The sequence below is a fragment of the Larus michahellis genome, chromosome 9, assembly GCF_964199755.1.
Source record: "Larus michahellis chromosome 9, bLarMic1.1, whole genome shotgun sequence".
In the NCBI taxonomy this organism is placed as follows: Eukaryota; Metazoa; Chordata; class Aves; order Charadriiformes; family Laridae; genus Larus; species Larus michahellis.
This window is the reverse complement of record NC_133904.1, coordinates 12,329,274-12,344,003: the sequence shown is the minus strand read 5'-3', so window position 1 is coordinate 12,344,003 and position 14,730 is coordinate 12,329,274. Positions and strand designations below refer to the sequence as shown.

At 42.1% G+C, this 14,730-nt stretch overlaps 1 protein-coding gene across 1 annotated transcript in view; it reads right to left on the bottom strand.

Annotated features, from left to right (window-relative positions):
- The window catches only part of FBN1 (fibrillin 1), a 155,620-nt gene extending 149,442 nt beyond the window's left edge, over positions 1–6,178 (bottom strand). The window contains exons 1-2 of the mRNA XM_074600026.1: positions 6,143–6,178; positions 4,807–5,090 (exon numbers count right to left, since the gene is read on the bottom strand). Coding sequence (XP_074456127.1) covers positions 4,807–5,090; positions 6,143–6,163 — 305 coding nt within the window. The 5' untranslated portion in view covers positions 6,164–6,178. The remainder of the gene's footprint in view (positions 1–4,806; positions 5,091–6,142) is intronic.
- Positions 6,179–14,730: the final 8,552 nt, after the last annotated feature.

Here is a 14,730-nt window from a genome sequence, read left to right as displayed (position 1 = left end):
AAATTTACATGTAGTATTTAAATACTGCAAGATGTTATTGAAACCTATTATGGTAGCCAGGGGAAGACATCTATATGATCAGAATTGAAAATAATTCCCTCTTTAAATATTAGCCCTTCAGCAAGTGTTAATAACAGATAATTCCAGCCACAGAACAGATTCCGAGCTGGCTTCTTGCTTGATTCTGTCTGTATTCCCTACTCCTCACCCATACATCCTGCTCCCCAGAGAAAGTCACACCTACAGCAAATCACATCATATAGTCTTACTGAAAGAAAGGAAACAGATACGTGAGACAGACTGCCAAGATCTATGAACTCATTTCACTCTAGAATTAGATTTCCATGGACAGTGTAATAAAAAAAAAAAAATGTATCACAAAATAAATAGAGTCTCAGGGGTGCAGAATCTTAACGCCATGTGTAGTTGCCAAGCACTTCAGGTTTTGCATTAGGATGCACTGGCATAGAAGTTCTTCATCCTCCATGCAGGCTTTACCCCATAGGGCGCAGAGGGCTGGACGGAGCTCGGCCATGCCGCCTGGAAGCCAGGTGAGCGTTCCAGCACATCAGGTATTACAGCAACTTGCATGTTTTTTTAATTAAGATTTTTATTCCCAAGTATTCGGGCTGCCCCCTGCTCACAGAGTGACACTGACAAGGTGTGGCACCAGCAGCTGGCCAGAGGTGGGCAGGCCAAAAGTGGTAAGAAAAATGTTTGAGGTTTTTCAGTATAAACCAATATTTACCGGTATGGAAAGTCTGCTTTCCTTCAGCAGGCTTTCAGTGGCAAATATTGGTTTAAAACGAAAACCAGAAGCCTTAATTATATAGTTGAATACTGGAATTATGTTATAGATTACAAGATTTATTCTATTTCAGGGGGCAGCGATGCATAAAAAGGGTCAAACCCAACCGAGCTTACTCAAGTAAGCACATCAGTATACCTGTGGACTTCATTTGGGCTGACCCTAAGAAATTGGTCCAAAAAACCTCAATCCCATGGTGAATACCTCTAATTCAAGAGTTTTATGAAACATTTTTGAGCCAATTATTCTGTTCTGCAATATTCACTATCATTTCAACTCAATAAAACCAAAGAAATTAAAAAATTCTTGAACAAATGCATTTAATTAGTGTCTTAATTAGAGTCATATCACAATTCAGCTATCTTGAAGAAATTCCAGTTCTTTTAAAATTTCCACTGTGCTATTTGTTAGGCAAGTAATTGCTTTCTTGGCCATTATACTGAGAAGAGACCGATAAACTTGCTTAAAATATTATTAAGAACTCACTGATCCTCATTAGCGTTTGAGGTCTTTGTCTATCATCATCAGAAAATGGGAAATCTTAATGAATTCTAAGATCTTTAAGCACTATACTTCTTGTATTCAGTCAAGCACCAATCAAATCACCAGTAAGTTATTTTTTACTTTATATTCGAATGACTGAATCGTATATAAATGATTAACTTCAAGCATCTATTTTTTTGAAAAGAACTTCCCATTCATGGCCAATTTTGTAAGTTTTACTTCTTTAGAAGCTGATGCTACATTCTTAGGTGTTTAAGGGCGTGAGGATAATGGCTCAATGCCTTATAACTCAATTCATTAAGATTTGTGTGAACGTTTGGGGGATCCAGAGGATAAGTGTCTCAGTAACAGCTTATCATTTTAACTTCCTGAATCACAATGGATTCCAGCAACGTTTCCATGAATGGAGAATCTAGTTGTATTTTGAAATAATTGCTGCCTTTATTCTGATTGCTTTCTGATAACTTAGAGGCACCAGGCACCAGCACATAAACACACTTTGCCTTAGACCAAACATAGATGGCATTACAAGGACCAATCGCTGATTGCTAATGCCTTCATAGCTGGACAAACTCAAACTACATAAGCAGCAAGCTTAAAGTCTTTAAACAAGTACATAAGAGGCATTTCCACATAATTTATAATTATTAAAGTTAAAATATACTTCTAGAATCATGTTATATGTTCAGACAGCTCACTGGCGTAAACAACGAGGCAAAGGTCACAAGGACGAAGTAACCATCTCCTGCAATCAACAGCTTGCACTAAAAAATGTTAAGTGGGAAAAATCATGAGAACTGAAACAGATCTTGGGCTTCTTCATTTTAACATACAAGACCAGTATTCGCACAGAGACTAACCTCGAGACTTTTAAACACTAAGACTCTCAATAGTGATTATAATCAAACACACAAAAAGTTTAAATGTAAAGGGTTTTCTCTAAAAATTTATCCCCATGCTTCCACAATCAGAGCAAGAGTTCATTGCAAAAAGAAAAAAAAAAAAAGGTCTTAATCAACTACAATAACACAAGAATGAAGTTTCCCAGCATCTGTTATGACTTGTGTTACAACTCTCAGATTCCCAAATGCATTTGTACTGATGAACAAGTTAAAAAAATAGTATGTCTTCTTGTAAAATCGTATTTTTAGCATTTTAGTCCTTCAATAACAATGAATTCTCCTTGTCTAATGTATATACAGTTCCTGTACATTCAAAATATGTTTTCCATCTGGCTTTCCAAAGAACCGGTTCCAACCTTGTCTGTTAAAATGACAACTCTTTTTATTCATATTGTACAGTACTGTACCACACCTAAGGAAGTGCTCACAATTTCTAAACTGGAAATATGCAGCAGGATTCACCCAACACTGACAAAGATGACTGGGTGTTAACAATCTCCTCCAAGCAATTTTGGAACTCTACACTCAGCCTCAAATGAGAGTTACTGAAAAAGGTCTAACAAGCAACCAAACTAGTAATTTGTTTTGTCTTTACTGTATCTCAGATCATCTGGCAAATTATGACGTTCTTGTTAACAACCTGCTTCCCAAGGGTACTCATTCAGATTTGGAATATTCCAAAAAATTGAGCATGACATGAGATACCTAAAATTGATATTGCCATTATCTCTAGATTTACAGATTACTAAGTAGATATTAGCTCATAGGTAATACACAATAAAAGCAAGAATCATTGCAAAGTATGTAATAAATTGAAGGCTTCAGTTAAACTTAAGAATCGACTCATAGGGCTAAATACTCACCCTAACCCATTTTAGATTCCAAAAGTCATTAACACTTGAAACATCATCTCTTGATGCAGTATTGTTACTGTCTAAACAGCACAGTTTTAGAACAACAATTACATTCACCAAAGAAATTTTATCCTCAATTAATGTGCCTCTAACTGCCCCCCAGCCAGCACACGTGTGCTAGATGGCACACTCCGTCCCACTGCTCAGAAAATGCTGTTTGTTAGTTCATATCAACCCAGAGTTCTAGAATGAGAAAGTTTATTAAAACATCCTGAAGAATAAAGGCTCTTTCTAGTAAATACTTCTCTTTATCATCTTTTATTGCTTGCAATCAGTCCTACAAACTTCGCTGCATGTCCTCTTCGCTTCCTAGAATAGTTTTTGTCACAGGAAGGATCTGCTTTGCCCAACTATTTCTCTTGTGACAAGGTATTAGGAAATGAAACAAGAGAGTCTGACCCTACAAAATTGGATCCTTGAAAAAATAATACCGATAGCTTTCATCTGTTTTTGCAACGTGAGGGCCTAAAAACATAAACCTTTTCCAATCAGACAAGTACAAAAAAATGCCAAGATTGCAAATCTGAATATAAATAAAAAGTACTACACAAGTATGAGGAAGTTGTTACCAAGAAATTAAAACATATTCATCAAGGCCTCTAAAAATAAAGATGTAATAGCTCCTTTTTGAGGAAATCAGGAAAAGAAAGAAAATATCTCGCATCCCTTACTGAAGTATAATTATCTCCATATAATTTTTGCTACGTTTGTGCTTTGCCTGATGAGTGAAAAATCTGGCTATGGGCTGAAGAGGTGCATCAGAACACCTGAAAAAGGAAATCTCTTTTTTTCTTCCAATATTGCAAGCTTTTCACCATTACAGCAAACTAAGTTTTCAACTGCACACACACGCAATGCCTTTCAGCTGACTTAACAACTATTTTTGCATTGGAAAGGTGTTCCATTAGAATTTGGAAAACAGTTTGCCTGACACAGATTTACCCTTTAGAAAACCACTCTGCTAAGCATGTACCACAACGTTTCATAATGATTTTAAACTCTTGCATGCTTGGGCTCACTCAGACTAGTTCTAGATAGCTCCGATAGAAAAAAAGTGGTGCCTATGCTTCCCCCCCATCATCCCCAGGTCACAAGGAACACCAGATAAGCAAAGACAGTCCACTTGAGCGCAAAAGATGCACATGGCAAAAGGTTTAAGGTGGAGAGGAGAGAGGACAGCTAATGGAAAGGGCATGCCGTGGTCTCCGGGCCTCATCGCTATTCTGCTTTATGCAAAGCAGAAGTCCGGGACGCGGGAGGAATGCACAAGCCCGCAGTGCGCCTTCATCTATGTCCTTCCCAGAAACTAAATCAGGGACCTCCGAGCTGCAGCGGCTCATCCTCACGAAGCGTCACCCACCCAAAGGCGAAGCAAAGGGCTGCAGCACGCAGGGGACCCAGCACCCTGCCCCGCCGGGAGCCGGGGGGTCCCGGAAAGGCGGCGGGGCTCCGCGCTCCCTGCGCCGCCGCTACCCGGGGATGCTGCGGGCGGTGTCCGGCGCCCCCCAGCCCAACCAACCCTTTTGCGGGGAGTCGGGGAGCTCTCCCACCCCCACCAGCTCCCACCACAACGGGGTAATGGATATAGATGCGCGCACACACACACGTACACGGACAGACCCGCGCCCGCTCCCCGCACCGCGGCACCCGGGGGGGGGGGGACCGGCCCCGCACCTACCCCTTGAGCGCGTCGTGCCCGCCGCCGCCCTGCCCTCGCCTCTTGGCCCGGCTGGCCCGGCTCTCCTTGGCGCTCGCCCCCTCGGCGTGCCCGGCGGCGGCGGCGCCCGCCTGGGACGCCCACAGCACGGCAACTCCCAGGGCGAACCCCAGCAGCCGCCCCCGCCACATCGCGTCCCCCGAGCCCCCGGGCTGCGAGCGGCCGCCTCCTCCTCCTCCTCCTCTCCGCCGCCGAAGTCCGCCGGTCCCCGCCGCCCTGTCTCCGAACAGCGTCTCCAAGGCGAGCTGCGAGGGGAGAAACGGAGAGGAAGGAGGGGATGTTATGGGACCACGGAAAAGCGGCCGCGGCCGCCCCGCGCCCCCCGCCGCCAGCCCCCGCGCCCCGGCGCCGTCGGCCCCCGGCCAGCCCGGCGCTTGCCCGCCCGCGGGAGGCGGCGGCGGCCGCGGGGGATGGCGAGGGGCTGCCCGGAGCCGCGCGGACTCTACCTTCCCTCCAACAGCATCCGCGGGGGCTCCCGCTCCCGCACCCGCCGCGGACAGCCCGCGGCCGCCACCGCTCCCGGAGCCGCAAGCGTCTCCGGGGCATGAACCCTCCCCGGCTCCCCGAGCCGGGCACCGCGGCGAGCCGCGGCGGCCGGAGCGCGGTGCCCGGCCGGGGCAGGGAGCCCCGCGCCCAGCCCGCCCGCCCCGGGAGAACCCGCTGCGAGGGGCGCGCACCCGCTGGAGCCGCCGCCGCCGGCTGCCGTTCCCGCTGCTGTTCCAGCTGCGGCCGCTGCACCCACCGCTGCTCCAGCTGCGGCTCCAGCTGCCCCCTCCCTCCCTCCCTCCTCCTCCTTTTTCCCCTCCTCTCTCCCCCCCCTCCTCTCCTCTTCAAGTATCGCCCGCGCAACACTTTCTCGCGAGAGAGAGGTACATATAAATGTCCCCCCACCCCCGAACCGCCACCCCGGGGGCTCCGGGGCGGCTACGACGGCGGGAGGTTGTCGGCGGGTCACCTGCGACCCGGGGCTGGGGGAATGCTGTGCCCGCAGGGAGCCCCACGGTCCCCCCCGGCAGGAGGGGGCTCTGCCGGCGGCCAGCGCTGCCTGCCCAGGTCACCCCGCGGGTCCCCGGCTCCCACGGGGGCAGAAGCATTAACCTCTGGGCCAGATTTAAGGCTAAGCAGAGTAAGGGCGTAACACAGGATTGGGGGGGGAACTGAAGGAAGTGGATGCCCGTACCTCCATCTAAAAAAGGTCTGTGTCCTAGAGGTGCAGTATTTTTCATCTATGTAGTAGCTTAAAACCATAATAGTATGTTTCCCTTATAAGGCAAAACAGCAACGATGTTGGCTTTACCTTAGAAAGTGCATTATTCATTCTGCAGCAGCCTCTAGCAACCAGCATGGCACAGCCACCGACGCACCGAGCTCCTACATCTCCACAGCCAGCTCCAGAACAAATGCATGTCTCATCCTTACCAAGGAAAGGAAATAAAGACCTGCAGGTTTTATTTTTGCTTTTGGGTTTTTGTCCATGACCACCTCTGGTAAGGCTGATTTAGAAATCCTTAAGAAAAGCAAACCACTACCAGATCTGGAAAGGTAGAAAGTTTTAATCCTGAAGTAATTTGGGGTGGGGGGAGGATAGTTAATATTTACATACTCCGGTCAGGTAGATCTATACCAGGATTATCCCATTTCAACATAGACAGAAAATATAAAACCAAAAAAAGCAAACCTATTAGAGCAAAAGTAAGTCATATTTATGCGTTGTGCTGCTCCTTCCTTATAAATATTTTTGTCAGAAATGTTGGATTTCCTAATTTGCGGGTATTTTCATTTTTTTGTTAGCTTCAGGCAGGTGCCGATGGTGAATGGTTCTGTATTATTGAACTGATATAGCAAAAGCTCAGCTGCAGAGTTTTATAAGCAAGCAGCTGACCACCCACCCACCCACCGCAGCTGCCAAACCACCCTGCCCAAAGATAAGTGCATGGTGTATCACATACCACTCCTACATGGTACTTCCTACTGTAAGATTCCCTATCCAGTCTCTGTTTACAGCTGAAATGTAATGGTGACACAAGATATGACAGATGTTATTTGAAATACATAGTTTGAATTGGTTTATAGTAGTTTTTACATTATGTATATGAATATGCATTATCCTTCTAAACGCACATACAAGTATTTAAACTAGTACAGGAAATGCTGCATTTGTGTGTACTCACCACAACAACAGCATTCCAATCATTTTGGCTGATTTTTATCATCAAGGAAAGTGGTGGATTCTGCAAATTAACAAAAACAGTCATTTGGTTTTGACCATTCTAGTGTCCTTATCTAACAGTTTAATGTGAAAACTTCCAGATGGACAATTAAAATACACGTGAAATGTAGATGTGCAGTGAAATGCTATGAGATACTGGCATGAGAAAAAAGTAACGGGATTCAGAGTATGGCTCTTCACTGTGTCCAAACAAGGCCCAAGACAGTAGCAACCCAAAACTTATACCACTATTTTGTGACTTGTGCAAAATTAATCAAGGGAATTAACTTTAATTCCGCATGCAGAATATTACTGATTTGCATTTGGCACCACAGAAGCAGAAATTAGGGATTTTGATAAATGCAAAATGTTGGTTTTCCTGCTACAGTCTGGATGGAGAACTAGGAATTTGATTTTTTGAAAATTTTGTTGTTTGTCTGCCATGTAAGCAGACAAAAATATGATTTTTTTATGCTTATGCATGTTGAAGAGACAATATAGCAGTGTGTGAAGGATTTTGTATTTCTTTTGCAGTGTCAAATTAAAGTTTGCTCAGAAAAGAAAAGAGACCAGGATAAAGGTGATAGTAACTGTCCCTGCTATTAAGAAATCCAGGACATGGAGTACATGGATATACACTTCGCTTCCTTCACTCTCATCTATGTGTACAGCAAAATCTAAACATTTATTTAGTGAATATGGAGGTAAATAAGTTTAAACCAAACCACTGCAGAAAAGTGTTGTCAGATATTTACTAATTACGTTTATAACATGAAGATAGAATTTACTACTGGTAAACAAAAGTGAGTTATGAAAGGAATTCTGGGTTACTATTTACTCAAACATTCTTTTGGTTTCAACATTTTCCGTTTTAACCACTTTAATTTTCTGGATGAGCTACCAGAAAAATATCTAGTCTGTGTCACAGGTTAATGGGATGATTTTCTCATACCTTCTAGGACATTTTATGATGTATCATTTGGTATCTTGCACAGTTGCAGAAATGTGGATTACACTGTATGAAGTAATGTTACATGATATGTGGGCTGTCCGTTAATTAATCTGGTGAAATATGTAGCGCATCATCAGCTTCTAGTGTGTCATTTCAAAGACTATGCTTACACATTAGAAGAATTAAATTGTTGACAGCTTTAGAATAGTGCCCACCTGAGTTCTCAAACCACTAGAAAAATACAGTGTCACAAGCAAAAGACTTAAAACAACTTCTGCTCTCTGCTGCTGAGCAGAGCTACTCATAAGGGTCAGCCACACACTTTCCCACAGCACTTGAGCCTTTGCAAACATTTGGACTCTGAAGAACATCAAGACAAACAGATCCCTATGTGGCCTCCAAAACACTTGTCATCCACTCAGAAATTTCACTCAAGAAAAAAACAAACAAAGAAGCAATTCTGATGATCTAGTTGATCACTGTTTCGCATGACGAACAAAAAACTGAACTCTTAGATTAACTGACATCCAGAAGCTCAGTGATATTTTAGCTCCTTGATCAAACCCTGGAATCAAACCCAGAAATACGAGACATCAAGAACAAGGCATATCACATCATTGCTACATGCATCGCGGAATTTGCCGTAACACGTAAACAGCTATTTTTCCCCACAATGCTGATTCTCCCCTATGATTTTGAGGCTCTTATAACTGTATCTTGGGGAATGTGGATGGCATGGATTGTGGTGACAGGGCCCAGAATCAGGGGAGGATAATTTTAAGTAGATTGATTATATTAGGGAATGATAGAGAAGACCTAGACTACCTTTTGCAGTTAGGTGTCAGCTTGGAAGCAGTGATCCTAAATGTTTACATAACTACACACATGAGCTTTAAATCAGGTCCAGTACATCCCTCTAGTAGAAGACATGCTCCTAGTTAGCCATGCCTTAGTGCATCTCCCTGTGCCTATTGACCTCGTGTACATAAATCATTTTCTACAGTGGCTAGTTTACTAAAATTTAACTGATTCTCGGAGAAATACCTGTTTGTCCTGCTATTCCATTTTCATAAAGGCATTGAAGTCTTCAGTGCTGGCGATCTTTGTGTCCAGCAGCAGTGATGCAAAGTACTGGTCTTCCTCCTTCCTGGCCTTTACCAAGCTGGTCCTTGTCATCTTACACAAATGTTCCTTCCTCTCCTCCTGTAGGATGCTTATCAGAATTTTCATATCTTAGACAAATTGCTTTAAACCATTGCAAACAACAACAACAAAAAATTTTCCCACTGGAAGTACTGAGAGAGAGTTGGGAGTTCATTTCATTTAGGTTTATTTCAATTTATATGAACTTTTGCAATAATTGTATTTTTTGATCTGTAAATTTACTCCAACACAAGTGAGCAAAAATAAGTATGTCCATCTTACATATTTCTTTATTAAGAAAGCCTTGATTATGCCAATGAAAACAAGTAGTGTGGGAAAGTTTTGGTGTGTGTATTTTTTTAAGTACATTATAAGCACAAACAGTAATTACATCCAGACAACCAATTAACTGGTTTAAATCTAAAAAAAAATTAAAAAAATTAGGTAATTAAAAATAAAACAAACCCATTTTTCTTAATGCTGTTTGGTCAGACAAGCTGTGATAACCAGCTATGAAATCCATTAATGATAGTTTTGGGGGACAAATTTCACTTAAAACTTTTATTTCATTTTTACAAATGGTTTTATTTGAAGTTTTCATCTGTCAGCTGAGTTTATAATGATGGAGAAGGAAATCCAACCTACATTAGCATATAATTCCCTAATTTGTGATACTGTGCAAAGTGTCGGAGTAACGTTTCTGTAATATTACAAGAACTGGAAGAAGGTCTCTCTTGGCTCAGACATTAAGGGCTGATGTTCTTCTGGGGAAAATCCAGTATTTTATCTTGGTTGTATCCTAGATGACCATAAACCTTTTACATTTCATACAGATTCAGAACACATCTCACCTACTTATGCCTGTATGGAATAGTTTAAGCACAGAAGTTATGTTGTTTTAAACAAAACAATCCCTTCGATTTATGAGAAATTTTGATATCACCCCACCAAAAATTGTAGGAGAAGTCAAACAATAATTGGATTTGTCCTTACTAAGATCTGAATGAAACCGATGCTCTTACTCCTCTGAAGCAGCTGGATTCTTCAGTATCAGTGACAGAGAAAGCACAAGGAAACTCAAGAGATGCCCAAATTCAGACACCCCCCCTTCTCAGTACTATTTTTTGGATAAGTTCTGTACAACATTCATAGCTATTTTCTTTTCTAAAACTAGGTCTCACCTGAAATCAGTCCTTACCTAGTACAAGTGAAACTGCTATCTCCATTTACTGAAGACACATGAGATTACATTAACAGAGGTATTCATCAGGGTCCCGAAGAAAAGATAACTAAACCAGAAGAAATCCTATGACTTCCTCCAGGCTGTCCTCCAGGAAGGGGAAGCACAACTTATTTTTCTAAGACTAGTGTTGAATGGAAATATAACTAAAATACAGTGGAATGGATTTTATTTTTTTTAAATCCCAGTCCAATAACAAGACATACCTCGACACATATTAATTCTGTGCGTACAGCTAGAAAACCTAAACTTTAACAATAGCAGTTGTGTCTTTGATTTTAAAAGAAACATTTTAATCCAGCCTTAGTGCAAGAAAAGGAAACACATATACTGATTCTTTCTATCAGCTATAACCCTGTCAAATTTAAGGGGAACTTTGCCAGAGTAACAGTCGCAAGCCGAGTTTCCTCAATCTTATATTTGTCCCAGATGACCTCTTAAATCCCACCTGTAAGCTCAGAAGCAAAGTGAAACAAATTTTGTGGCTTAGCATGAAATGCCAACTGCTGGGTGAATTTTCAGGCTAAGACATTGAGCAAAACGGATATCGCTTTTTATTAGAATTAATACATTCCAAGTGGGTGGAAATCAGTAACTAGGAGCTTCTTCTTGTAGTTCTCATTTATGCAGAACTCCCTACTGACTCGAACAAAGACAGCTGAATCAGGCCCTACATTCCTTCAAACATTGTGTCAGCAAGGGATTGGGTGTCTCTGCCTCTGTTTTCCATCCCAGTGTTCCTCTAGCTATGAGATGTCTCCGTTGATAGGGAGTTGCCCCATGATGCAGTTGAAATAATAAAATAGGTAATAAGAGACCAGGGATTAGACTCTGAACCCACCACATTCCATTTGCAAGGCCCTTCCTTTGAGAAATAACACGATGAGAGCATTGCATACAGCTCTCATAGAATCAATGATGAATTTAGGTTCAAAGGGACTTGCGGAGGTCATTCGGTGCAGCCCCTTGCTCAGAGCAGGGCCAACTGCTGCTCAGGCCCTATCCAGCCGAGTTCTGAATATCTCCAAGGATGGACACTCCACATTTCTGGAGTAACCTACTCTATTGTTTTACCACCCTCATTGTGATTAATTTTTCTTGATACTTAGTAGGAATTTCCCTTGCTAGAATTTGGGCCTGTGCCTCTCCTCCTCCCACTGCTCACCACCCAGCAGATTCAGGCTCTGTCTCCTCTGCACTCTGAAGACAGCAGTAAGATCCTCCTTAACCTTTGCTGCTTAAATCTTAATGAGCTCCTCTCCTTAGAGGGCTTTGCTTTAGCCCCTAACCATGCTGGTAGCTCTCTGCCAGGCATGTTCCAGGTGTCAATGTTTTTTGGGTTTAGTTTTGGGGTTTGGGGGTGGTTTGGTTTTTTTTTGTCCCAGGGTGCTCAGAGCTGGATACAGTACTGCAGATACAGTTTCTCCAGTACCAAAGGAGGGGAAAAATCCCTTCCCTCCACTGTCTGGTTACACTTCCACCAATACAGCCCCATATGCAGTTGGCCGCCTTCACTGCAAGGGCTCGTGGCCGACTCCCACACAGTAGCGACGAGTCTCCAGCCAGGGACTAGTTCAGTACAGCTCTGATCTGCACTTTCCTTTATTCAGTGACTTTCCAAAGGCTGACTTAATTTCCTCAGGTTTTCTAGATACCAGTAAATTAAGTGAGACAATCTAACCTAGAGTCTGTGATTTCTTACTGGGTATAAAAATCATTTGGGGATTTTATTTTTTTTTTTTTAATTTTTTTTCCCTTCCTCCCTGTCTGTTGAAAGTATTAAAGTTTACTTACTGAGAATCACTGGGGGGTCGTTTTGTCAGGTTCCTAAGTTTCAGCAGTCGGTCTCCATTTCCCCAAAATGCCTATCAGGTGCAAGGTCCTTTATACAGCACACTGGATAGAACATGATCCAATTAATAACGTATACATCTTTAATATATTGCATCCTGCACTTCCAGTACTGTCGTTTGGGTATATTCAGCGCACAGAAGCCAATAGGAAACTTCCTATTAACTTTAAGATCATTTCGTTTCATTATTAGCCCCTTCTCATTTATGTATTGGCTCAACTCGCAACAAGCTGATTGTGTCCTAAAACAAGTAGCTATAAAGCATATAAATAATGCAAATAATCAGCTTGCCTTTCTTTATAAGGAAACGGGAGATAATAATTGCAGTTAATTCAAACATATATTCATTTTACACGTAACCAGATGAAGTTAAGGAAGCTATTTGAGTAGGAAGTTGCAATAGACTCCAAATACTGTGGCTCAAAATGAGAACGAGAAGGGACAGGAAGAAAGCTCTGTGTGGTTTTGGTTTTTTTTTTTTTGGTTTTGATTTGTTTGTTAAAAAAAAAAAAACAAACAAACTTCTTTTTTCCCTTTCCTACAAGGAGAATTAAGGTACAGGGATAATTTAAAGTTTATTACTTAGATCACTTGAAATTGAGTAGCTTTTACCAGTGTTTCTAGTACAAATTATTCAGGTTACAGTTTAAATGGGGGAAGAGATTCTAACATAAAAAAAAATTTAAAGCTTTTTTTAAAAAAAAAAAAAAAACCAACCACCAAACACAGAGGACAAACAAAAACCAACTGCCTCTAAAATATCCCTAATGGTTTGCAAATTATCAACACCAGATCCACCCAAAATTGCTGTTACTGTGATGAATGGGGTGGAGTTCAGAAGAGATCAGTCTGCTATATTTCTTTTTTAAAGGGACAGGTTCTAGCACTTTACAAATTTTAAGTAAGAGAAGTTGGAAACTGTTTCTAGCTTTGTGAACTCCTTTCAATACCAAAAAAAATACCACATAACTTCAGACGAATAAGAAGAGAGGTCGAACAGGCACGCAGTCAGCAGAGGAAATGTCATCTGACACCCGTAAGGGAGAGCCAAGGAAAAATACTCATGGGCAGGAGATGCTTGGGAAAAAGGACATCTATATCTATCTATCTATAGATATATGGATATATAGTAAGGCTGTCTTTTCCCACTCCTGCTCATCAGTAAGAGGAAGGAAGTCCAATTTTATGGATGAAACAGTGGGTGATGTAAATAAGGAGATTCATGCTGCCTTTTCAAGATAAGGAAATCTTTCAGAGGCTCCAGTCTGGACGCATTTTTTGATAAACTATTGGGAAAACAGAGTTTCCCTGCACTGCAATGATCTGGAAAAAACTTCCTTTGGCACTACAAGCCTAGTCCAAAGCCCGAGATAATTCCCCCCCGCCTCCACTTATTTCAGTGGACTTCAGAGCATGCCCTGACTTCAGCGTGGTGGATGCTATTCCATCAGTTAAGCTAAGCTAGAACAGTAAAGATTCTGAAAACAGCATATCACATGGATTCTGGTGCATTATGGAGAACTGGGAACAATTCCTTCTGTACAACTGGCTACAAAATCTTCCCTCCTTTTCAAAATATGCAATCCTCTCTGTTCTTTGGCCCATACACAAGGCTCTTTACCTAGCTGAGTTTTTGTCACAAAGAGCAAAACAGCAACAAGTCTGCGCAGTCTTGCTGACTGCGTATTCAGAGTCCTGCACAGTGAAAATACAAAGAGAATCTTGGCAGCGTTGTCTAAAACAAGAAATTAATGGTTTCGAGTTTACTCCAACTTACAAAAAATAAGTCTTTAGAATGCACATATGTATCATGTTCTAACATACATGTTGATCAGTGACAAATTCAGAACTAAATGTGTTATAAAAACAACTGCACCATTATCTCAGTTCAGTGGATGACTGATATGCATATGTGCTCACAATGGTCATTCCCCATGGGATCCTGGAAAAAGTTGCTTTTTCTAGGGCATCTCAGCATTCAAAACCTTTTCTATGGTTTTCTTTTTTGGTCTCTACCTCTCCCCCTCCCCACCAGTGGTATCAAACTGCATCTTAAGGACAGTCTGACTTAAGCAACCCTGGTAGCCACTTACCCTGCTTTGACAGGTTTATTTCACAAGCTGTCCTTCCTCCTCCCATGGTAAAAAAACTGTATAATACCATTTGCAAGGAGAAAAAAAAAAAAGGAAAAAAAGAAATTTTTTAATAATATGGGAAAGGGTAGCCCCTGTGCTTAATTAAACTCCATCCTGGAGAGGAGAGCTCTTCTAACACATTTGGAACTAAATTCTGTGTTCTGTTAACTGTGATTGAAGGACCACAGTAGAAAGAAAGTTAGAAAATTTGAGGAACTTCTTCCACTCACGCAGAAGGCAGGTGGGATTTAACCCAGGAAGATGCTGGGAAGTACAACAGTGTGTTAATCTGCAAATCCCAGCTATAAACCCCTCCGAGTCTGCACTGCTCAGCCCTACTCTTGAGCTATCAGC